This window comes from Scyliorhinus canicula, chromosome 12 (assembly GCF_902713615.1).
Source record: "Scyliorhinus canicula chromosome 12, sScyCan1.1, whole genome shotgun sequence".
In the NCBI taxonomy this organism is placed as follows: domain Eukaryota; kingdom Metazoa; phylum Chordata; class Chondrichthyes; order Carcharhiniformes; family Scyliorhinidae; genus Scyliorhinus; species Scyliorhinus canicula.
Window position 1 is genome coordinate 135,720,128 of NC_052157.1, and position 23,300 is coordinate 135,743,427.

Below are 23,300 nucleotides of genomic sequence, written 5' to 3' on the forward strand. Positions count from 1 at the left end.
TCGTGGCACGTCGCACTCTGGATCCCGCTCACAGTATGTTCAGAAATTCACTTAACTATGTCTACGCGGGCAGCACGGTGGCCTAGTGGTTAGCACAACTGCCTCACGGCGCTGAGGTCCCAGGTTCGATCCCGGCTCTGGGTCACTGTCCGTGTGGAGTTTGCACATTCTCCCCGTGTCTGCGTCGGTTTCACCCCCACAACCCAAAAATGTGCAGAGTAGGTGGATTGGCCACGCTAAATTGCCCCCTTAATTGGAAAAAATAATTGGATAATCTAAATTTAAAAAAATAGAAAAAAAAAACTGTCTACGCTGGATCGAACCTGGCATCCACTGGCTTCTCTGAGAAGACTTAGCACTGATCCCCACAAACAGGGTCCAGGTGGAATGGCACTTGGGGATCTCGGGGTCTCCCAGGTGTTTGGAGGCCCCAGGGTAGTCGGCCTCTAGGCAGGTTGGCACCTGAGTGACACTGCAAAGGTGCCACCCTTGCACTTCCAGGGTGCCCAGGTGGCACTGCCAGGGTGCCAGGCTAACAGTTTGCACACCCCGGGGATCGGGCCCAGGGGTGCCTTGTCTGTGACAGATGGGGTGTGGGGGGGTCCTAAGGGCCACCTTATATGGGAGTAGGGGCGTATGGGGGGAGGGGGGGGGTCCAGGGGTCATATTGTGAGGTCAAGAGATCGGGGCACCAGCTACACTCGTCTGATCTCCTCAGTGTGCAGGAGCTCCGCTTGTCTGATATCCTAGGGGTGGGGGGGGGGGGGGGGGGGGGCGGAGTGTACAACAGGTAGATGCAAGCAGTTTGAAGGCTTCATCCAGTGAGTTTTATTTCACTGAGATCTGTTAGTATTTTCACCAGAAAAACAACTCAGTTAACCTTTTCAAGCAAATCTCCACTCTTAACAGTCCTTGAAATGCAAAAATTAACTATAAATGAGAGGAGAGTTGTTGACTTGACACATTAGTAATGGGACGGTCAATGTTAGCGCAATCACCTTCTGGGATGTCTGAATGAGTTGCTGAAAACATTTCCACATTCCTTAGAAAAATTAATTGTATGCTACTGTAAACAGGCCACAAATTCCTTCTGATTCCGGTCTTATTTTGTAGGGAAATATCCTGGAATCTAAAGAGTTTTAAAGGGCATCTAACTGCTATAAAAATTTCAGAGACGCAAGGCAAAAAGACTTGGGTCAAAATACTTTGTGTCACGTAATCCAATTAAATCAGACATACTTTTCCTTGACTCGAGATCCTTTTCCTCTACAGCATGAGGTTATTGATCTATCGGTGTCACAATGCCCTCCTCTTTACCCTCTTTTCTGACCTTCTGATGCTGTTCACATTTTCACACTACCTTAGGGATGCAGGCTCGAAGAGGTGATACACTGTTTACCTCTTCAGCTACATCATCTGGGGAGGTACTCCTTGGGTAGTCTTGTGAGATTTTTCATTTTGAGAGACTCATCCACCATCTCTATATAACTACTAATTACACTTTTCATTTCGGGTGTAAACGGATCGAAATCTTTCTGCCGCAGCCCAGATCGTTTGAAGTTCCCGTCCTTTTGAGTTTCGACACACAGTAGTCTGTCATCCGACACAGTAATGTTCAGGAACTCCGCCATACGCTTCAGCTGGGGTAAGAGATTTCTCTTCATGTCTTCATAGTGAACCACCAGCACTTGATTGCAATATTTCAACCAATCCAAAGTATGGGAGGCCCACCAGGAGGCATAAGTATTTACAAATTCTGCCCATTCTGCGGAGAGAGAAATTTTAATATTGTTCAGTAATTTTGCATATATCAGAGCACGGAGCTGCAGTACCCCTCCCACCCTTAACTCACACTGCAAAGCTATCATGACATTCTGCTTCAAAGCTTCTCCCATGAGGCTGCTGTTGCTGACTCTGAATTGACAGGCAGGCAAGTTGTAGCGGGCAGCACCACCACCAATGCTGAATTATTGACTCAGTTGACCTCAGCTCCCCTGTTGATGAGGAAAGGGAAAATTCTCCTGCGTTTCTGTCCGAAATGTCAACCATAATACTCCCAACGAAAGCTAAGGTTCCACCTAGCCAGAGTCTTATCTGTCAGCCAAGAAATGCTTACTTCCATCTTTGCAGCACTGCCTCACTTCCCCACAGTCGCTGAGACCTCATCAATGCATTCATAACCTCTTGACCCAATGGCCCTTAATTCCTGGGGATAAACTCCACAGAAGGGCATGCCCACCAGACATCATTCTACCTTGCTCTCTGGCTCAAGAGTCAGGGTCACTTCCGCAGAAGGGTGGGGTCATGTCAGTTCCAGTATTCCCAGGGTGTCCACCCTGGAGGAGTTAGGAATATCTCCCCATGCTTCTCTGCATGGAAGCGGGTCATTGCAGCTGAGGAACATCAGAAATTTTAAATGGAAGTTTTGGATTTAAATTGGCCACTTTTCCAATGCAACAATAGATCATTCCACCTTCTGACTTTCCAAAACTGACTCTTGCAGTTAAAAGTCTCTGTCCCAGTTCCACCAAGAACTGATTAACACACGCAATATCCTTGCATTATGCAGGTGTACTTTAGATGGAGAATTGTAAGTAAAAGTGCTGGGGTTTGGAGCATATTGTCACCTTAGCTGTTTTGATGATATATGCGTGAACAGGTGGGAGCAGGAAACTGATTTTCCCAATATAGGCGGATAAAGAGGACGGAGACTGAAATTCCCTCTAAGTGGCATGGCTGGGTGACTGCACAGTAATCTGCAATGCATCTTGCAGGCAAGCAAACAGGCCGTAGATGACCAACATTCCCTTTAACGTGTGCAAATGTGGTCATGCAGTAATCTTAAAGGGACAGAGTCAGGGAATGGTGTCCTGCCACAGTCAGCATCGCAGTGGAGTAGTCTGGGAATGGTTTCTAGCCAGAGCCAGCGCCACAGTGAGGCAGTCTGGGAATGGTTTCCAGCCAGAGCCAGCGCCACAGTGAGGCAGTCTGGGAATGGTGTTCTGCCACAGTCAGCATCGCAGTGGAGTAGTCTGGGAATGGTTTCTAGCCAGAGCCAGCGCCACAGTGAGGCAGTCTGGGAATGGTGTTCTGCCACAGTCAGCGTCAGTAGTATGGGAGCAGACAGCAGCATTCTGAGGTGACATCACAGTTCAGAAAGTGACGTGGGACCAATGGGAGCAGCTGATTGGTGAGTAAGTCCTGGTGGGTATTTTCAAACTATATTAGATTGTAAGTCATTATTTAAGCAAGGGTATGGATTTATTTGATTTCTTACAAGTTTTCTAGAGTTTTAAATTGAAAGGGTTTACTCATGGCAAGAGAGTGCAAAGCCATGGCATGTTCCTCCTGCCCTATGTGGGGCGCCAGGCATATTTCCAGCACCTGGGACCAGCATGTGTGCAGGACTTGTGTCCAGCTGCAGCTCCAGCTTGGGTTTCAGAGCTGGAAAGGTGGCTGGGGACACCGCAGAGCATCCATGGGCCTGAGAGTATCATGGACAGCATATTTAGAGAGATGGTCACACAGGCGCTGAAGGGGCTTGAGGAAGGAAGGAAATGATTGACTACCAGGCAGTACAAGAGAAACAGATATTTCAGGAGTCCCCTGGGGTCCCGCTTGCAAATCCGCATGGTTCCTCCAGTGAGTGCCAAGCTCCTGACACCGCCAGCATCCTGTCTGTACAGGAAGGGAGGAAGAGAGGAAGAGCAATAGTAATCAGGGATTCTATAGTCAGGGGAACAGATGGGCACTACTGTGGCTATAAATGTAACTCCAGGATGGTATATTGCCTTCCTGGTTCTAGGGTCTGGGAAGTCACTGAATGGCTGCAGGGCATCCTGAAGGGGGAGGGTCATAAGTCAGAGATCATGGTACATGTTGGTACCAATGACATGGGTAGAAAGAGGGATGAGGTCTTGCATCAAGAATTTAGAGAGCTAGGCTGTAGACTAAAAAGCAGGACCTCTGTATCACTTCCAGTGCCATATGCTAATGAACATAGAAATAGGAGAATAGCGCAGATGAATGCGTGGTTTAAGGTTTGGTGCAGGAAGGTGGGTTTTAGATTTCTGGATCAATGGAACCATTTCCGGGGAAGGTGGGACCTGTACCATCAGGACGGTCTATATCTGAACCAAAGCAGCACTAACATCCTTGCAGGCGGGTTGCTAGTGCTGTTGAGAGGAGTTGAACCTAATTTGGCAGGGGGAGAGGTCGGTGTCGCACAGACTATCAGAAGAATAGGGACATAGCACAATACAGTAAAGTACAGGAGTGGCAGCTCAACATTCCAAGATATAGAATCTTCAGGCAAGACAGGGGAGGGGGTAAAAGAGGAGGAGGAATTGCATTACTAGTTAAGAAGTCAGTTACTGCAGTAAAGAGAGATGATGGGTGCAGTTTAACCACCACGTTGCACCCTGCGCCCAGCAGTTAAATAGTGGGAGATGCCAAAACCGAGATCAGCGGCATGCGCAAATCAGTTCACCATCTAACCGTCTGGAGCTGGTGGCAGGTTTCCGGATCACGCCCAAACATGGCGAGAAGATAATTGACAATGAGCAGAAATCTCCATCTCATCATCAAGGTGAAGTCCAATGTAACAGCCTCCTGGGAACTAACTGTCTCCACAGTGAGAGATCACATGGTTGTCGCTTAGCGCTCCTTGTTAAAAGCATGAAGCTGGCACAATGGCTGCTGAGGGAGACCGAGGAGGTGTGTAGCCATTTCTATTTTCCGGCATGCAGCCCAAGTGCGCTGGCGCTGCTTCCCCGGTGCCCGAGGGCAGGGTGGGGGACACCCAGGGGCATTGGGCCTGGTCGGGGGACTGGGCGTCATAGGTCGCGATTCACCCCTGAGCTGGGGGAGGGGAGGGTGATGAGTGGCTTAGTGTCTGCGGGGCCTATAAGCCATACTCCAGTACTGTGTATGCCTGCATCAGGGGCAAAAACAGCTGCTGCCTGTCTGTCCGACCAAACACTTCCAACCCTGCTCTTGGTTATATACTGCACGTCACTTTAACTCCCATTGACTGTGAGCAGCCTCTAGCTTCACAGTTGAAGACTGTTGCAAATAAAGAATTAGCATTGCTAGTTATGTGAGCACTTCACAGCTGCAGGTTCTGTTTGCTGCTGGCTCCTGCCATTGGCTGCAAATGTCCGGAGACTGCTGTTTCTGTTTCCTTCCTTTTCTTTAGCCGGAAAGAAGGTCAATTTTTTCTCAGGTACCTGGGCCCTGGAACACCGCGCTGAGGGAGACGTACGAGTTAAGAAGGCAATCAAGGTTTGAATCAAGAATAAGATGCCGTCGGACCTGGTGTGCGAAATTGATCCAAATGAGCAACCTGATGGAGATGTTGAAGAAATGCTTTCGCAGATTGCTGATGCTTTTGTTGCTGGTGTGGTGAATGCTGCATGTACCTGGCGCGTCGCCGTGGGTTAAAAATGCTGGAAGTCAAAAGGATGTTCAACTACACCTTGGGCACCAGTGGAACATGTGGATGCCAGGATTCGGTCCCAATGAGATTGAGCCGTGTGGGAGGGGCCTGCACAGCTGCGGCTCCTGGACGGAGAATGGCACTGATACAACCAACAAGTCATACATTGATGAACTGTTCATTTCTATGACAAAGTCCCAGAATATAAAACACTCCATTTCTGTTGAGGAACCTGCGAGGGGTGATGCCGTGAGTTTGTCTTTTTTTTGTGCAAATGAACTGATATAGCTTCATATTGATACCAATATGGAACAATGACGTTTCCTTGTTTTGTGATGTGTGCAACGTTACGTAGTTGATTTTCAAATCTTTGTTACTGTTGACCATTTTTGCTACTAAAATATTACTCGAGTGTGCATTCTTGTGGGGCCACTTGGACAAGTGTTATTGCCGAGCTTTCCAATCAAACTGTGAGGCCCGGACACTTTGCCTGAACCCTGGAGGCATCACCACCAGAGAGGCAGCGGCCAACAATTAGACACTGAGCAGCTGGGCTTCAGGTCTGCAGCTACCCCCTCGACCAAAGGGTGAATGTGTGGATCAGGGGAGGACACCTGAGCATGGTCTCTCTAACGTCTCTGGAAGGGGTCTGGGGTCTAGGGGCTCATGCCTTGGCCGGGGGGGGGGGGGGGGGGGGGGGTGAGTGTGGGAGTGAGGTTCTCCAGCACAACTGGCTTGGTGAAAGAGACTCTGAGAAAAGGCGGGACATGTAAGGCTGGGGGGATCCCAGGATCCCGGGTGGAAGCACAAACTGATTTTCAATCTCTCTCCTTCTCCAATTCCTTATGGATACCACAATGGATGTTGTTGTCGACCCCACAGCGGCTGCCCTTGCGGCTCTGGTGGCAGCCCAGGTGGCCAGACGACCGAGAAGGCAGCAGGTTCGAGGCAGCACCCCATGAGCAGGGGGCTGTCGCACACCCTGCAGGCCTGGCTGCCCATTATGACGAGGAGGGACCCAGAGGGGGACGCCGGCGATGGCCCAAGGTGTACAGGCGCTATTGGTTGTTCAATGAGATGATGGACAGAATGTGTCGCAGGAAGCTCCATCCCAGCAAAGAGGCAGTGTGGCAGTGGCACTGTGTGCCATGTCCTCACGGACTTGGAAACCGATGGAGGAGGAGGATACCTGCCCACAGTGGCCTTGCAGATGACCACGCCCTGAATTTTTATGCCACCAGATGATCCCAGAGCTTGAGCGGGAACTTGTGCGGCGTCTCTCAATCTACAGCCCGCAAATGCATCCATGAGGTCATTGATGCTCTGTGTGCCACGGCAGTTGACGATGTGAACTTTGACCTAGACCAAGTGAATCAAGATGCTGGGCAGCAGGATTCCCCGCCATAGTCAGGTATCCCAGGTCCAGGGGGTAATTGATGGCACACATGCCACCTTGCAAACAATGGGGCATCAGGGAGTGCCCTTCATTAACAGGTGGGGGGGGTTCCATTCCCTGAATGCTTAACTGATGTGCGACCACCATCACAGGATCATGCACCTGTGTGCATGCTTACCGCAGGGCGCATGCATGACAGCTATACTGGGACAGTCAAAGATCTGCGGCGAAGGACGGAGGAAAGAAGAATCCACGAGGAGGCCCAACGAGGTCTACTCCAAGGCCTCATTCCAGGAGCGCCCGACCAGGCCACCAAGGAAGGAGCCCAACCTGACTCAGGAAGCCCCTGCCTGTGACCCAGGACCCTGAAGCCAGTGTCCAGTGATGTACCACAGGGATCTGTGTTGGGCCCCCGATTATTCATCAGTCCGTGGGGGGTAGGATGACACATAGATTGGCCGGGTGGTTAACTGTGAGGTTGAGTGTCTTGGGTTACAGGAAAATAGAGATGGGATGGTCAAATGGGCAGAGAAGTGGCAGATAGAATTTAACCCTGAAAAGTGTGAGATGATACACTTTGGAAAGAGAAATTTGACAAGGAAGTTTTCAATGAATGGCATGAGATCAGGAAGTTCGGAGGAACAAAGGGACCTTGGCGTGTTTGTCCACAAATCTCTGAAGGCTGAAAGATAAGTTGATAGGGTTTTGAAAAAGACATATGGGGCATTTGCCTTTATCAATCATGGCATAGATTACAAAAGCAGGGGGGTCATGTTGGAGTTGTATAGAACTTTAGTGAGGCCACAGCTGGAGTACTATGTGCAGTTCAGGTCGCCACATTAAAGGAAGGATGTGACAGCACCAGAGAGGGTGCAAAGGAGATTCATCAAGTTGTTGCCTGGATGGAACATTTATGTTTATGAATAGAGGTTGGATAGGCTTTGGTTGTTTTCGTTGGAGCAGGTAAGACTGATGGGCAACCTAACCGAGGTGTACAGATTGAGGGGGATGGACATCATTGATTAGGGAATAGCTATTCCACTTAGTTGAATGGTCAGTGACATGAGGACGCAGATTCAAGGTAAAGGACAGGAAGTTTAGGGGGATTTAAGGAAAAGGTTATTTACCCTGAGGGTGGTGATGGTTTCGAATGCACTTGGAGGGTGATAGGGTACCTGGATGGGCACTTGGCACTACATGACATTCAAGGTTATGGGCCAAGTGCTGATAAATGGGATTAGGGAGGTAGCTCAGGTGTTTTTCACTGGTCGGTGCAGAATAGATGGGCCAAAGGGCATCTTCTGCACTGTGATTCTGTGCTGTTGTAATTCTGTGACCACATAGTGCAGTATAGAGGCTGAACACAATGACTAATACAGAGCAGGAGCATTTATTGAGACCCAGCAGAACAATTTCCAGTCCCAAATTCTTCAGCCCATCGACGCTCAGAAGATTTGGCACCATGATTATCAGTGTTTCACTGGCCCACCTTATTGACCTCTACAATCTACAGCTTGTCCAAAGCTTTGTCATTTGCACCAAGTCATTATGCTGGTTCCTTTTTTCCACATCCCCGCCCCAACCATCATCCCGCAGCGCCCCCCCCCCCCCCACCCCCATCCTCCCCATGTATTACATACGAGTGTCTTGCCTTCATTTATAAATCTCTCTAAGCCCTTCCTACCTTATTCTGCCAACGTCTTCAACCTTGTGTCTCTTATCTATGGCCATTGAACCCTGGCTCTCTTTGTAAGTGGAAGACACACTGCTTCCTTCCTTTCACATTTGAAGGCACAATCCAACCGTTTCATGAATATAACTTGACCTTCCTGGCTACACCCAACTGGACTTAAAACTCAGCATGGAAAGGGAGCCTGAATATTAATTTATCTGGCTGAGCTTAGTCACCGTTCATTACTCCCTCACAAAGACTTTCTGCTCATTCTTCTCATTCTTTGTGACGCACCTGATAACCTTTTCTGCATTAAAGGCCATTATAAATGCAAATTAAAAAAAAAATTAGAGCAGCCAATTGTTTTTCTTTTTCCAATTAAGGGGCAATTTAGCGTGGCCAATCCACCTAACCAGCACATCTTTGGGTTGTGGGGGTGAAACCCACGCAGACACGGGGAGAAAGTGCAAATTCCAACCCGGCAGTGACCCAGGGCCGGGATTCGAACCTGGGTCCTCAGCACCACAGTCCCAGTGCTAACCACTGCGCCACATGCCATCCTTATAAATGCAATTACAAGGAGAGTCCGAAATTCTGTCACTCATTTCAGAAATTACTTTAGCTTCCATGCGATGCTTGGGAAGTCACCAAGTGGGAAGTCCCAAGCAGAAATTGGCCCTCAAGCCAGGACATCATGAATGCTGCCACAGCACAAAAAACTATCAAAATGACTCAGTGATCACTAACATGACAAGCATCAGGCCTGTTAATACTTAACAGCGGTGGGTGTCAGCATTGATGTGTTGGGTAAGCTGGGTCTGCGAGGACTGCGTTTACTGCAGTAGTGAGAGAGACAGGCTTCCAACACTTGAAGAAATGCAACTCGATTTTATTGAACTCTTAACTATCATACATACTTTAACTGTGGGTTGACACTATGCTGACTTGACTGGAGACCTGAGGCTAACCTGACCAGACTATCTTACTACCACATGTGTTTGCTCTAGTTGTTGCTCACGGGCTCTGACTGTCTCAGAAGCTGGGTCCCGAGAGAGCGGGAAAACTAGTGCCCTCTGGCTTTATAGTGGTCGTGTCCTGTCTGGTGATTGGCTACTGTGTTCTGTGTGTTCACTGGTCATCCTGTGTGTCCATCACTGCCTGTCTGTGCGCCATCATATACCTGTGCGTATATTATGACAATCATCAATGCTCTTTTGCAGAAATTGTTAGAATGGGACCTGCCCTTTTACCTTTACTCTTCCAGTGGCGTTCCGATGCATATCCCAGGTGACCAGCACGCTTTCTATTAAACTCTGCCATCAAAGCCTTGTAAGGGTTTCTGACCAACAAGATGGCTGCATTAAATGTTTCTATTTCTCTTTTCCCACTCTCATGAGTTTTTATGCAGATAGTCCGGCCACTTTTCCAGTAGTCCTTTTCGCCTTTGAAACCTAACAATGATAAAGAAGTTAACAATTGGGCATTGGACAGCATCACTACATACTCCTAAAAACACAGGCACAGCATATTCAAAAGGAAGCGAAAATTTAAATTTCTTCGGGAGACAGTGGCGTGATGGTAATGTCATTGGACTAATAATCCAGAGGCCCAGGCTAATGTTCTGGGAATAAGGATTTAAATCCCACTGATGGAATTTGAATTCCAATAGTAATCTGGAATTGAAAAGCTAATCATAGTGATGGTGATCATGAAACCATTGTCGTAAATCCCCATCTGGTCCACTAATGTACTTTGGAGAAGGAAATAGATCATAAGACCATAAGACATAGGAGCAGAATTAGGCCACTCGGCCCATCGAGCCTGAACCGCCATTCAATTATGGCTGATATTTTCTCATCCCCATTCTCCTGCCTTCTCTCCATAACCCCTGATCCCCTTATTAATCAAGAACCTATCTATCTCTGCCTTAAAGACATTCAGTGATTTGGCCTCTATAGCCTTCTGCGGCAAAGAGTTCACAGATTCACCACCCGCTGGCTGAAGAAATTCCTCCTCATCTCTGTTTTAAAGAAATCTGCCCTCCTTACTTTGTCTGGTTTGCATGCGACTTCTGAACCATAGCAATGTGGTTGACTCTTAACTGTCCATCTGAAATGATGTGGCAAGTCATTCGGTCCAAGGGAAATTAGGGATGGATACCACTTGCTGGCTTTGCTAGTGACACCACCATCCCATGAAAGGAATGTTTAAAAATGGGTTCAACGCTCACGCCACCATAATAACTTCTTGTACGTGACAAGTTACAAATTTCTTTAAGAATTAGATTATTGCGGTAGTAAATCAATTCTGATTGTTAGGTGTTCAGTCCTGACTAAGTCTATTGGGTGCTCTTCATTTTGACATATTATGCAAAATACAACACAATTTCATAAATTTAGAAACAAAACAGTAGGCACAAGAAATAATTATACCAAATATAGTTAAAAATAGCAGTTCAGAAGAAGAGAAGGTACTTAACCATTTTATGGTGCTTATGCATTTTAAGCTAATAAGTTCATATCGTTTTATTGGTACCTGAGTCAGATTCAATTTAAAATCATACAGCCACCTTTCTAGTGAATGATAAATAAGATGCCGAATGTATCTTATGGATTGATGTGCTCAGGAATTGACTGAATTCTGTATACTTGGATGTAACAACAAATAAGTGTTACATTTCTAACATTGAGGCTAAAGTTATCCAGGGATACAGAAAAATCCATAAAGCACTATTAAAGGAACTTAAGAAATAGGATCATTAAGTAGGCCTTTGAGCCATTCAAAAAAATCATGGTTCATCATCTGTTTCAACTCCACTTTCCCACACTTCCAATATCCTTTGATTCCCTTGGTATCCAATAACTATTCACCACTGCCTTGATTATAATCAATGACTGACATCCACACTCGTCTGGGATAATTCAAAACATTTGCAACCCTGCGAGTGAAGAAATTTCTCCTCATCTCAGTCCTAAATGGCTAATTAATTTGTTGCGGTACTGTGACCCCCCCCTAGTCCTGGATGCCTGAACAGGGGGAAAAATCTTTCCAACATCTATCCTTCTAAGCTCCTTTAAGAATTTTATATGTTACAATTTGAATATTCAGAGAGCAGGGCCGGGATTCTCCCCTACCCGGCAGGGAGTCCCGGCGTGTTGGAGTGGCGTGAACCACTCCGGCGTCGGGCCGCCCCAAAGGTGCGGACGTCTCCGCACCTTTAGGGGCCAAGCCCTGACATTGAGGGGCTAGGCCCGCGCCGGAGTGGTTGGCGCTCCGCCGGCTGGCATGAACGGCCTTTGGCGCCATGCCATCCGGGGCCGAAAGGAATTCGCTGGCCGGCGTAAGTCCGCGCATGCGCCGGAGCATCAGCGGCTGCTGACGTCATCCCAGTGCATGCGAAAGGGGAGGGGGTCTCTTCCGCCTCCGCCATGGTGAAGACCATGGTGAAGGCGGAAGAAAAAGATCGCCCCGTGCCCCCCCCCCAGGACCCCGGTGCCCGCCCGCGCCACCAATCCCACTGGTCAGGTAGGTGTTTTGATTCCCACCGGCGGGAGAGGCTTGACAGCGGCGGAACTTCGGCCCATCGCGGGCCGGAGAATCGCCGCGGGGGGCCTGCCGACCGGCGCGGTGCGATTCCCGCCCCCGGCCGAATCTCCGGTGGCGGCACCGGGCGATTCTCCGACCCGGCGGGGGGTCGGAGAATCCCGCCCCTGGTCTAGTCTGCTTAGTTTATCTTCATAGGACAATTCCCTTATCCAATACAATGAACCTTTACTGCTGTCACTTTAAGGTAAGCATATCCTTTCTTGGGTAAGGAGACCAACATTGAATACAACACTCCAAATGCGTCCTCACCAAGGTCCATATAATTATAATAGATTCCTTTTATACTTGCACTCCAATCCATTTGTAATAAAAACTAGATATCCCTTCCTTTCCCAATTGCTTGCAGTGTCTGCATTTTATGTGCCAGACCCAAGTCCCTCTGAATACCAATATTTCCCAATTCCTCCCCATTTAAAAAAATATTCTGCTTTTCTAATTTTCTAACCAAGAGGGTAACTTTGCACTTTTCCACAGTATATTCCATCTGCCATGCACTTCCCCATTCACTTCACCTGTCTCTACCCCTTTTCAGCCTCTGCTTTCTCCTCATAGCTTACTGTCTCAACTAAACTGTCATTGATGTAGGTTGTAAGCAGCTGAGGCCCAAGCATTGATTCTGATGGCACCCCACTAGTTACAATTTGCCAATCTGAATATGACTTGATTATTCCTGTCCAATTCTGAATTCATGCTAATATGTTACTCCCCAATCCATTTCAACCAAATTTTGTTTAATTACTTTCTGCACGGCGCCTTATCAAACATTTTTTGAAGTCTATACGCTTTTTGAAGTGTGTATGGTTCTGCCTTATCTACACTGCTAGTTATAACCTCAAAAAACTCCCAATAGAATTTGCAAATACTTCCTTCCCATAAATGCACATTGACTCTATCCCAATCAGAGGATACATTTTGAGTCCATCTTAATCCATTTATATGCATTGATTTAGATGGAGGTTTACAAGAATGCTTTCTAAGTGGAGTAAAATTAACCTTTTATCAGAGCCGTTTTATTTTACAAATAGACGTGCAAAATTGCACTGCTCAATCCTTTGGTTCTGCATTGATGAGCTGATTTCTTATCAATTTTTAATTGAAGTTCACATGAATTATACGATTTGAGATATCCAACAACAAATTCAGAGTTTCAAAAGTGCTGACTGCCTCTGTGCATCTATACCTAACCTTTACAAAACAGATTGCGATTGATTGTCAACACTGTAACTGGTGAACACTTAAATGTTCTAAGTATAATTTATGGACGTGTTATTTACCCAATGAAGCTTTGAGCATTTAAGGGTGGGATCTGCTGTGCATCCCGCTGCATGGTTTGGGGAGGTGGGAGGCAGCCTGCCATTGACCAATGGCAGGATCTTCTGGGTCCCACCATTGTCAACGGGGTTTCCTATTGAATGCACCCCTCGCCGTCGTGAAACCCATGGCAGGGGTGCACTGTTGGGGGCACAGGAAGATCCCAACTGTGTGAACAGCCTGAAGGTTCTCTAAAGATACAACTTTAGTTTGTGGTCCATACAAATAGTTGTTGAATAAATAACAAGGCAAAGAATGTTAATTGCATAGTAATTGTGTTTCATTGCATTCAGCTGGTAAGCATTAATTGGCCATTCTGTTGAACCACCTATAAGGAGACACAGACTAAAACTATTGTTTTTTTGGATTAGGAGGTATATGCTTGTAACGTGTAACTCGGTATATAAATATGTGCAAAGATTGGCTCCAGCAAGCTAGTTAGAAAAACAAAGAATAACACATACCCTTGTTATAAAGAGTCCCGTCAAAATAATAACTTCCAGTGTAGAATCCGGTGGCGTGTTCTATCAAATGTCGTGCCCATGTATTTCCAGCACCCGGAAAGCTGGAGAGAGCAACCATGACCTTCGTTTTTGTAGGCAGGAACTTCCTATCTGTACATCTGGTGTCTAGAAAAGAAGTGAAGTTCGATGAAATCTGTCATAATTCCTGATTTTGTTTTCTCTGACAGTGTCTTCTAGACAGGATCAGAAATCAACTGGATTACACATTTTAGTTTCAAGAGAAAGAAAAAAAACATTTAATTTAATTTGAATGTAATCAGAATGATTTGGAGGAAGGTGAGCTTGAACGTAAATAGTTCTGCATGTGGGCAGTGAAATTATTTTCTTCTATTTATTCCTAAAAATATGCAATCCCATAAAGACATTGTGTAGTTGCATATCCTGTAGATCTTGAGTGAAAGGAGATGACAAAATTATTTGTTGTTTCTTAGTTAAAGATGTTTATTTTTGGTCTCTCTACTTTGTGATGTTATTCCACCATGGTACACAATTGTCCTGGATTGATCAATGAAAACCTATTTCTATTTCACTCTAGTGAGTGTTTCGCTGATGAAGGTTCCTCCATTTTGTTTTTGGATATTTTTTCTCTGGAGCTGGTTTGAAAGTTGTATTTTGAGTTTGGATACCTGCCTCTTTGGGATTTAGGGTGCAGTGTTAAAAATATAGTGACTGTTCATTCCTACTGCTTTTTTTCTTTTGATTCTCTATCTGACAACAGAACAATAATCAATGCATATCTCCGACTTGCCAAAAGAGCTAATTTTAAAAAGCAGAAAATGTTCCCTCCTTATTCTCTTCTATTGTCTCCATTTTTTTTGCATTTCTGTGAGTATTATATTTTTGCTAACATTAGTGAAGAATTATATTCTAGCTAATTCTGATGAAGAGTTAATTTGAGCATAAGCTTGGTGCAATGTTAGCAGACCATGAATCGTGTTCATGTGCAAGTTGTTTAATTGTGAGAAAACTGGGCACTTGGCAGCTAAGTTTTCAAATTTGAAAAATTAACCTTTTAACCTGGCCACAACTGAGAAATCATGAAGTCCTGCATCATATTGGGAGTTGAGGATAGACAGGTCATTCTGAAGGATGAGATTATCAGGTTGTGTCCTTCAATCAGACTGACGTTCCTCAATTTCCTGCTACACTACACTACACACGTGCATTTTTGGTATTTTATCAGCCTTTGAATTTTGACGGAAAGTCTTATTCCCCCTTTGCTTTCTTGGCTGCTTAATTTCTATCATTGCTTCCATCTGTCAATGGCACCAGGCACGATGCACTCAATCACTGCCGCAGTAGGGGCCTGTCATGCAAGAGCACCCACAATTGTGCCAAAGTATCTTCTTATCACATTCAGAACTGTGGTGCCCAGATAATCAGAACAGTACATTTGGCAGAGATATAATTGCACATGCAATACCTTCATCCAAAGATTAAAATGCAATAGATTGGATTAAAAGGAACTGTAAGGAAGAATAGGTTTTTAATTAATAGCTAGATAAATTTTTGGGACAGTTTATTTATCTGTCCATGTAAATTGCTTAAAAGAAATGAAGAAAACCACAGGACATTTAATTCAGAATCAGCATTCAAAGTGATTTGCATCAGCTCAATTAGGACCAATAGCATTGGTTTGTCTGCTTGTCCTGACCAAGGTGGCAACTTGTTGTTTTTCATGCAACCCCTGCAGGACCATGCTGTGTGACCTCTTCAAACCTAACTGCACAGATTTATGGTGTGTGGACTATACTTCATGTGTTTTAAGATGGACTTTTTACCCAGGTATGACATGTGCATATCAGTGTCATTATTCAACCTTTAAAAACAAGTAAGGTGCCACACAGTTTGAATTGTACATTATAATAATTGTGAATATCATCACAGATTGTACCTAAAATTGGAATAGAAGGTGAACTAATAGTAATTTCCCCTCCCTCCCCTGTCCTCCTTCAGCACTAAGGAGGGAGGTCAAGGCAGTGAGTACACCCTCCCCCCCTACACTTACTCAGGGTACTGAGGGAGATCCTTCAGGTGCAGCAGAGGGGCTTGAATTAGGCTGGAGAGACTCGGGTCAGGGTCTTTCCTGGGTAGGCATTGTTTGGCTCATCTTCCAATTGGTAGTCTTTTAATCCTTTGAAATGTGTCCCAGCATGTCAATATTAAAGATTTTTGAGAAGAAAGTGAAAGTATTCGTATCTGGAGTCTTAAGACCTTTAAACTCTCTCCCACCATGTCAAAATGAAAAATCTGTACAAAGAAGTTGTCCCTTTAATGTGGTGGAAACAGTTAAAGTATTTTTTTCACAATCAATTCAATTGCCCTTTAACTTATTCAAGCCTGTCTGCAAACTTAGAAGCCTAAAAGCTTTCAACTGCATTGTTTACATTCAATTTCATGGCCTTTTAAAAACCTCTTGATTAACAGGTCCAAGCAGTTTCAAAGGAAGGCTTACCATTGTTTATTTATATAACTCTACAGGGGTCCATTAACTCTCAAGTACTCCCTCTTTTACGCAGCTGTTCTTTCTAACTGTAATTTTTTTTAATGAGGCCGCCTCTATTCTGAAGAGCAGCCTGGAAAGACAAAGTGTTCTGTTTGAGTACTGCCCCATTTCCTGTTCACTGGGCAATCACAATTCCCGCTAATGGCCTTGCAGAATCACTCTCCCTCGACCCCAACAGCATTTTCTGTTGTTTGAATTTTCCTTAAAATTAGAGCACATTAATATGTGCTGTATTAATCCTAGATGGATTATTCTTTATTTATTTTTTTCTTACTGTTTTACACTTATTGCTAATTCATAGATGGACATGTGTCTGAAGCATTAACACGGGGTGATTGGTTTTTAAGATGAATCCACTTTCAGTATTCTGACTCAGATTCAAATTCAGCATAAACTATTAAATGAAAGATTCCCCTGTCTTCTGCCTGTAAGGATGTTATATGAAGTGCGTTTAAGCAGTTTTGATCTACAATCTGGTGAACATCACTCACTAATTTGACCTCAAAATGTTTCATCTTAATCAGAAGTGTCAAAGGATGGGCAGCAGGGTAGTACAAGTGGATAGAGGCAGCACAGTAGCACAAGTGGATAGCACTGTGGCTTCACAGCGCCAGGGTCCGAGGTTTGATTCCCCGCTGGGTCACTGTCTGTGCGGAGTCTGCACGTTCTCCCCGTGTCTGTGTGGGTTTCCTCCGGGTGTTCCGGTTTCCTCCCACAGTCCAAAGACGTGCAGGTTATGTGGATTGGCCATGATAAATTGCCCTTCGTGACCAAAAAAAGGTTAGACGGGGTTATTGGGTTACGGGGATAGGGTGGAAATTAGGCTTAAGTGGATTGGTGCAGACTTGATGGGCCGAATGGCCTCCTTCTGCATTGTTTGTTCTTTGTTGACGACTGTGAGTTGTAGAAACATGTCCCACAGGTGCTCAGAAAGAGGGTACTCTTCTGAATTTGGGTCTTTGGAACAATACTGATGGTTTATGAATCTATAAGTGAAAGCAGTACTGTACCTCTCTTCTCAATGATAGCACTCAATGGAACATTTCCATTCCCTAGTATTAATATTCCTTGAAACTCATATGCATGAACAGAAAAAATTCTGAAACAAACGTAGAAATATTAAATTGATGGATACATGCAAATTTCACTTAATAATTTATGCTGGATTTGAATCTGAGTCAGAATACTGAAAGTAGATTTGTGCTAAATACCAATCACCCCATGTTAATGCTTCATACACATGTCCGTCTATGAATTAGCAATCTACTCGTTGAATTCAAGAATCGAAGCAGATCAAAAATATATTTCAGTTAGGTTTCAAATCAACATGTCACTGTTGAGCCACAGAATGTGATCTTTCAGATTTACCTTGAACTGGAGTCTGGTAGACAACACAATAATTTTCATCTCCTAAGAACTCTGTTGCTGTGTCACTTGACAGCTTGCCACAGAGTTGGTCGTTCACCATGTCATGAAGTGTGAAGTGAGTTGTGGCAAATCCACAGTAACATTCTGTCCTCCTGATGACAACGAGGGGAAATTCCTGTCAAGGAAAATTGCATGAAATTGTGACATGAGCCCCTGAATCTCTCTTTTTTAAAGCTAGTACCCTGTGTTGATGAAAATGTATCGTCAACTGAGGAAGAATTTTCTTACTCCTTTTGCTAACTGCTGTAAAGCAGGTCCATTGCACTGCACCTCACAAATTTCCTGAGTCATAAAAGTCTTGTGCATTGTACTATTTTCAGATCTTGGTTTTCAAAATTGATAAGATTGTTTATACTCAGTACAGGTATAATTTACATCAGAAGATCTTGAAGAATTACCTTATTACAAGGATGTGCTTTTAAAGGTTCGATTTCTAATGTTTACATTTTTCTTGCTGTATTTAAAAGAAAACTGGAACCCTCGAGATGATATAAAATAACTGAGGCTGATACAATGCATTGCTTCATATTCCACTAAGTAAATTTTTTTTTAAAGACATTCAACCCCCTGGGCAGCATGAAATACTTTTGTCCCCTACTGACTTCACATCCTCCTGAGCCTTTTCAAATGTTTCTGAAATGAGACATCAAAATGTAATTTCCTGTTCTGAAACAATAACTGCAGCAGACATGAACTGATAGAATTCCTCTGGAATATATAACCAGGAAGGTACTTTGAGGAGGTTACCAAGCAGGAGAGAGAGAAAAAAGACAATGCTGTTCTAATCAAAGGCTGCTGAAGCTGTGTGCTATCTTTGCCTTGCTCGCTTTTGGTGTGTGTGTGTACGTGTGTGTGTGTTCACACAAATGCATGTGACATATGGATGGTGGTTCTGATTTACCTAGTTTTTGTAGTTCAGGGCATAGTTTCAGTAAACTTATCCTGTTCTTTGTGTAACCCATGAAAAACTGTCTGACTAATGCTTTACGATCTAAACATGTAAATAGTGGAACTTGTGAAGAATTGGCAAAGCGCGTCCTCTCTAAAATAATACCCTGTTACAGATTAACCTGGAGTGGCCATTGAAAGCGACCCCCCCCCCCCGCCGGCGATTCTCCGCACCTCGATGGGCTGACTGTCCTCCGAGTTCGGCAGAATCCCACCTGTGTGGGTTACGTATGGTCCCACCCTGTGGCACCTCGGAGCTCTGGCTGCAGGCACCGTCCTGGTAGGGGGATGGGGAAATCCGACTCGGGGGGGGGGGGGGGGCCTCCAAGGTGGCCTGGCCCGTGATTGGGGCCTACCGATCGGCAGGCAGGCTAATTCCATGCGGGGCCTATGTCCCTCCGCACCAGGCCTGTAGGGCTCCGCCATGTTGCCCAGGGGCCAGCGCAGAGATGGGAACCCACGCACATGCGCGAACCCGCGCGGCCGTGGCGCACCGGCTTTTGAGCACCGGAGCAGTGAACACCATTCCGGCTCCATACTAGCCCACTCGGAAGGGGTGAATACCTGGGCCTGTAGGCCCGTTGACGCCGGAGTAGCTCACGCTGCTTTTGATGCCAGCGTCAGAATTTGGCCGCGGGATTGGAGAATCCCGGCCAATGCATTTTTCCTTCAAGCAAAATATCTTGATATATGAAACTTAACCTAAAATTATTGGTGGATAATTTCTCAACATTTTTGCATGATATTTCTCTGTCTGTTAGATAACTATCGTGATGCCCAATACATTATGTTAAGTAAAGGCTTAAATAAATGGCTTAAGTAATTGCCAGTCCTGCATCAATTGGTACACTACTATTCAAGGTTTTGTATTAGTATTGGATTGGTTAGATTGAGGGGGAGTCAATGGCATAGTGGTAATATCACAAGACTAATAATCCAGAGGTCCAGATTAACGCTCTGCCAAATCGCACTACAGCAGATGATGGAACTGAAACTCAATTGGTATAATATGAAATTGAAATCTTAGTCTCAGTAATCGCAACCATGACATTTACATCAGAAAACCATCTGGTTCACTAATGTCCTCTGTTGGTCCTACCAAGAGATCTGCTGCCACGGTGTGTCATGCACTATCCTTACACATCCACTGTAGCTCATCTGTAACCACTCTTTGATGTCTGTCATCCAACTAAGCCGAGGTGACCCGTATTCTTCCTGCCCTGCAATTTGTCCTCTTGAAGAAATCTTTGTTGTATTTTTTAGCTCTTATCAAATGATCGAAATACTGACATTTTCTTTTCTCATTGTCACATTCTAGAGTTATTTTTGTTCTTGCAATTTCAAGCACCTTTTCAATGTCCTATGGTCTGTATGTGGAATTTTAGCATATCTCTTAGCATCCACATTTCAAAGGCCTCTCTTTTCTGTCACAGATTTCTTGTTTGGTCCAGGTTTCCAAGGCATACTGGAAAGTGGATAAGAATACAACATCTTACGAGCTTTTATTCTGTGTTACAAGCTCAAGTGTTCTTGTTGTTAATACATCCTTTATCTTCACAAAATTACTTTTGGCTATCTTTTGGCTATCTCTATCCTGGTTCTCATTTTGGCAGTGTATCCACCATCTTATGTCATAAGTGGACAAATGTATCTATTTTTCCAGTGTGACACCATCCACTTCAATCTTCACTCTTGTTTCTTCAAATGTATTCCTTCCAACTACCATTGCCTTTTTCTTTTTGATGTTCAATATCAATCCATACTTTATTTTTTTAGATTTTGCTTGGTCTATACTACTTTGTAAGACTTCTTCTGATGCTGCAAGTAGCCCTGTGTTGTTAGTGTGCTACACGTGTTCTTGCTTTTAGTTTTTATTCCTGGAAGTGCATTTAATTTTCTGAATACCTTTCCCCTGTACATATTGAATAATTTTGGTGACAGTACACAGCCTATTCGTACTCCTCTCATCACGTTCAGCAGTCCACTCACGTCGACGCTATCACCAAGAAAGCACAACAGCGCCTATACTTCCTCAGGAAACTAAGGAAATTCAGCATATCCACATTAACCCTTACCAACTTTTACAGATGCACCATAGAAAGCATCTTATCTGGCTGCATCACAGCCTGGTATGGCAACTGCTCGGCCCAGGACCGCAAGGAACTTCAGAGAGTCGTGAATACCGCCCAGTCCATCACACGAACCTGCCTCCCTTCCATGGACTCCATCTATACCTCCCGCTGCCGGGGGAAAGCGGACAGCATAAACAAGTATCCCTCCCACCCGGCTTACTCACTTTTCCAACTTCTTCCATCAGGCAGGAGATACAGAAGTCTGAGAACACGCACAAACAGACTCAAAAACAGCTTCTTCCCCACTGTCACCAGACTCCTAAATGACCCTCTTATTGACTGACCTCATTAACACTACATCCGATGCTTCATCCGATGCCAATGCTTATGTAGTTACATTGTATATCTTGTATTGCCCTACTATGCATTTTCTTGTATTTTCTTGAATTTTGTTTAATTCCCTTTTCTTCCCATGTACTGAATGATCTGTTGAGCTGCTTGCAGAAAAATACTTTTCACTGAACCTTGGTACATGTGACAATAAACAAATCCAAACCAATCCAATCCAATCCAATCCAATCTTGATTGTGTAACTTCTAACCTAATGCTCACTATTTGGTCCTAATAGAGGCTCTGGCTAAATCCAAGGGCTGGATTCTCCGATCCCTGACGCCGAAACCGCATTCGGTGATGGGACAGAAAATCCCCGATGACGACAAAATCAGAGGCGGCGGTGTTTTCATGATGCTTCGCCCCCGAAAAGCACCGTAACCGTGCCCTCCTTATGTTGGCTGAGGCCCGCTCCTAGATGCTCCGTCCCCGACTGTCCGAGTTCCCAACGGTATGGGCCGTGTGTGGTCTCACCCGTCGGGAACTCAGAGTGGCGGCTGCGGACTCAGTCCAGCGCCGCCACAGTCGGGGGAGGGTCAATCCGCGGAGGGGGGACATATTCGGGGCTGGGGGCACCATGGTGGGGCGGTCAGGGGCGCGTGAGCCAGCCGAAGGGGGGCACTATTTTGTGGGCTGGGTCCACAAGCGGCATCCGCCGTGAAGCACGGCGCGGCCATGGCAGGCCGCCGCTCTGCGCATGCGCGGCCACAGACTGGCAATTCTCCAGGCCGTATCGGCAGCTGCCTGCCTGCTAGCGCCTCTGCCACCCCTCCTCCCCTTGAACATGGAATCGGTGGCCGTTTTGCGCCAGTTTTCCTGCCATAAAAGGCCACCGTTTCCATGCCGGCGTGGGGACTCTGTCTCCAGAACAGAGAATCCAGCCCCACATTTCTGCTGTCAATTTCACATGTCAACCGCACTATCAGCTTTTAGTAATAATAATTTACATAAACACAATTGAATGATTTTTCATACTCCATGAAACTTTTAGATATGTATATATTCAAAATATTTACCAATGATTGTTCATAAGTTAAATATTCCCCCTCTGACTCCAGGTCTAAATCCAGACTGTGTTTCTCAAATTTGTTATTATTTATTTCTATTATGGTTTTCAAGGTCAGTGTAATGAGATGACTGGTTAAGTTTTAGTTCAAAAATAATATGCCCTCCATTGCTTTAGGTTTCTTAGCCAACTTAATAACATTGAATGTCTCAAGTCATTTGGAATATCCTTTGGTATATATTAGATCACAAATTTCTGTTGTCACGTCTAATTCTGTTTCTCCTGGGGCTTTTAGATGTTCTGCAGTAAATTAATCTTACCTGGAGGTTTTTCTGTATTCATCAATTTCAAAGCTTCCTTTATCACAATGTTTGGTCTTTCATTTGCCTCTATATATCTTGAGGACTACCTCAATTTGGATCATCGTACAATTATACACTGATACTTATTTTTTACTTGAAGAGCGAATGTGTCTCTGCTGTCATTCTTCAACATGTCAGGGTCCAAATGGTCGTACATCTTTTTCTTTTTGATATTTGCAGCTTCTCCATGTGACAACTATTAATCACACACACTTCTATATTCTGTCTGTCATTTTGCTATTGCATCCCTTTCAAACAATATCTTATCATCTTTGTCTTTTACTTGTTGTTGTCTCTTTCTTTCTGTGTCAAAGATTTCGCTTCTGGTGCATAACCCTCATTTTGTGATTTCTTTCCAGTTCTAATAATTCATCGTGCAATCTTATTGTAGCCTGCCTACAAGGTTTCTTTATTGTCTTTTCAATTTCGCCATCTTTGTGTATGTCCATTTTCTTTCCCCTTTCTAACATCAATGCTGATATCTCACCTGTCATCCATTCCTTGTTTTTTTAATTTTGTGTTCTGATATTTCCTTTGCAGCATGCTCTCTCTTTCATGTTTTGCTTTATATTTCTGATTCTGAGAACTCTGCTTGTTCTGTTTCCTCAGTCCTGAGGCACTGATACTTATTTTTCACATGAA

The 23,300-nt window shown here is 44.9% G+C and overlaps 1 protein-coding gene across 3 annotated transcripts in view; it reads right to left on the bottom strand.

Annotated features, from left to right (window-relative positions):
• Positions 1-826: 826 nt before the first annotated feature.
• Positions 827-23,300, bottom strand: part of LOC119974902 (WSC domain-containing protein 1-like) — a 186,931-nt gene continuing 164,457 nt past the window's right edge. For 2 of the 3 annotated variants that reach the window (XM_038814237.1, XM_038814239.1), the window contains exons 6-9: positions 17,821-17,995; positions 13,887-14,051; positions 9,756-9,956; positions 1,413-1,765 (exon numbers count right to left, since the gene is read on the bottom strand). In XM_038814237.1, the coding sequence (XP_038670165.1) occupies positions 1,413-1,765; positions 9,756-9,956; positions 13,887-14,051; positions 17,821-17,995 (894 nt within the window). Of the gene's footprint in view, positions 1,766-9,755; positions 9,957-13,886; positions 14,052-17,820; positions 17,996-23,300 lie in introns of all 3 variants that reach the window. The other variant, XM_038814240.1, reaches the window with a different exon arrangement.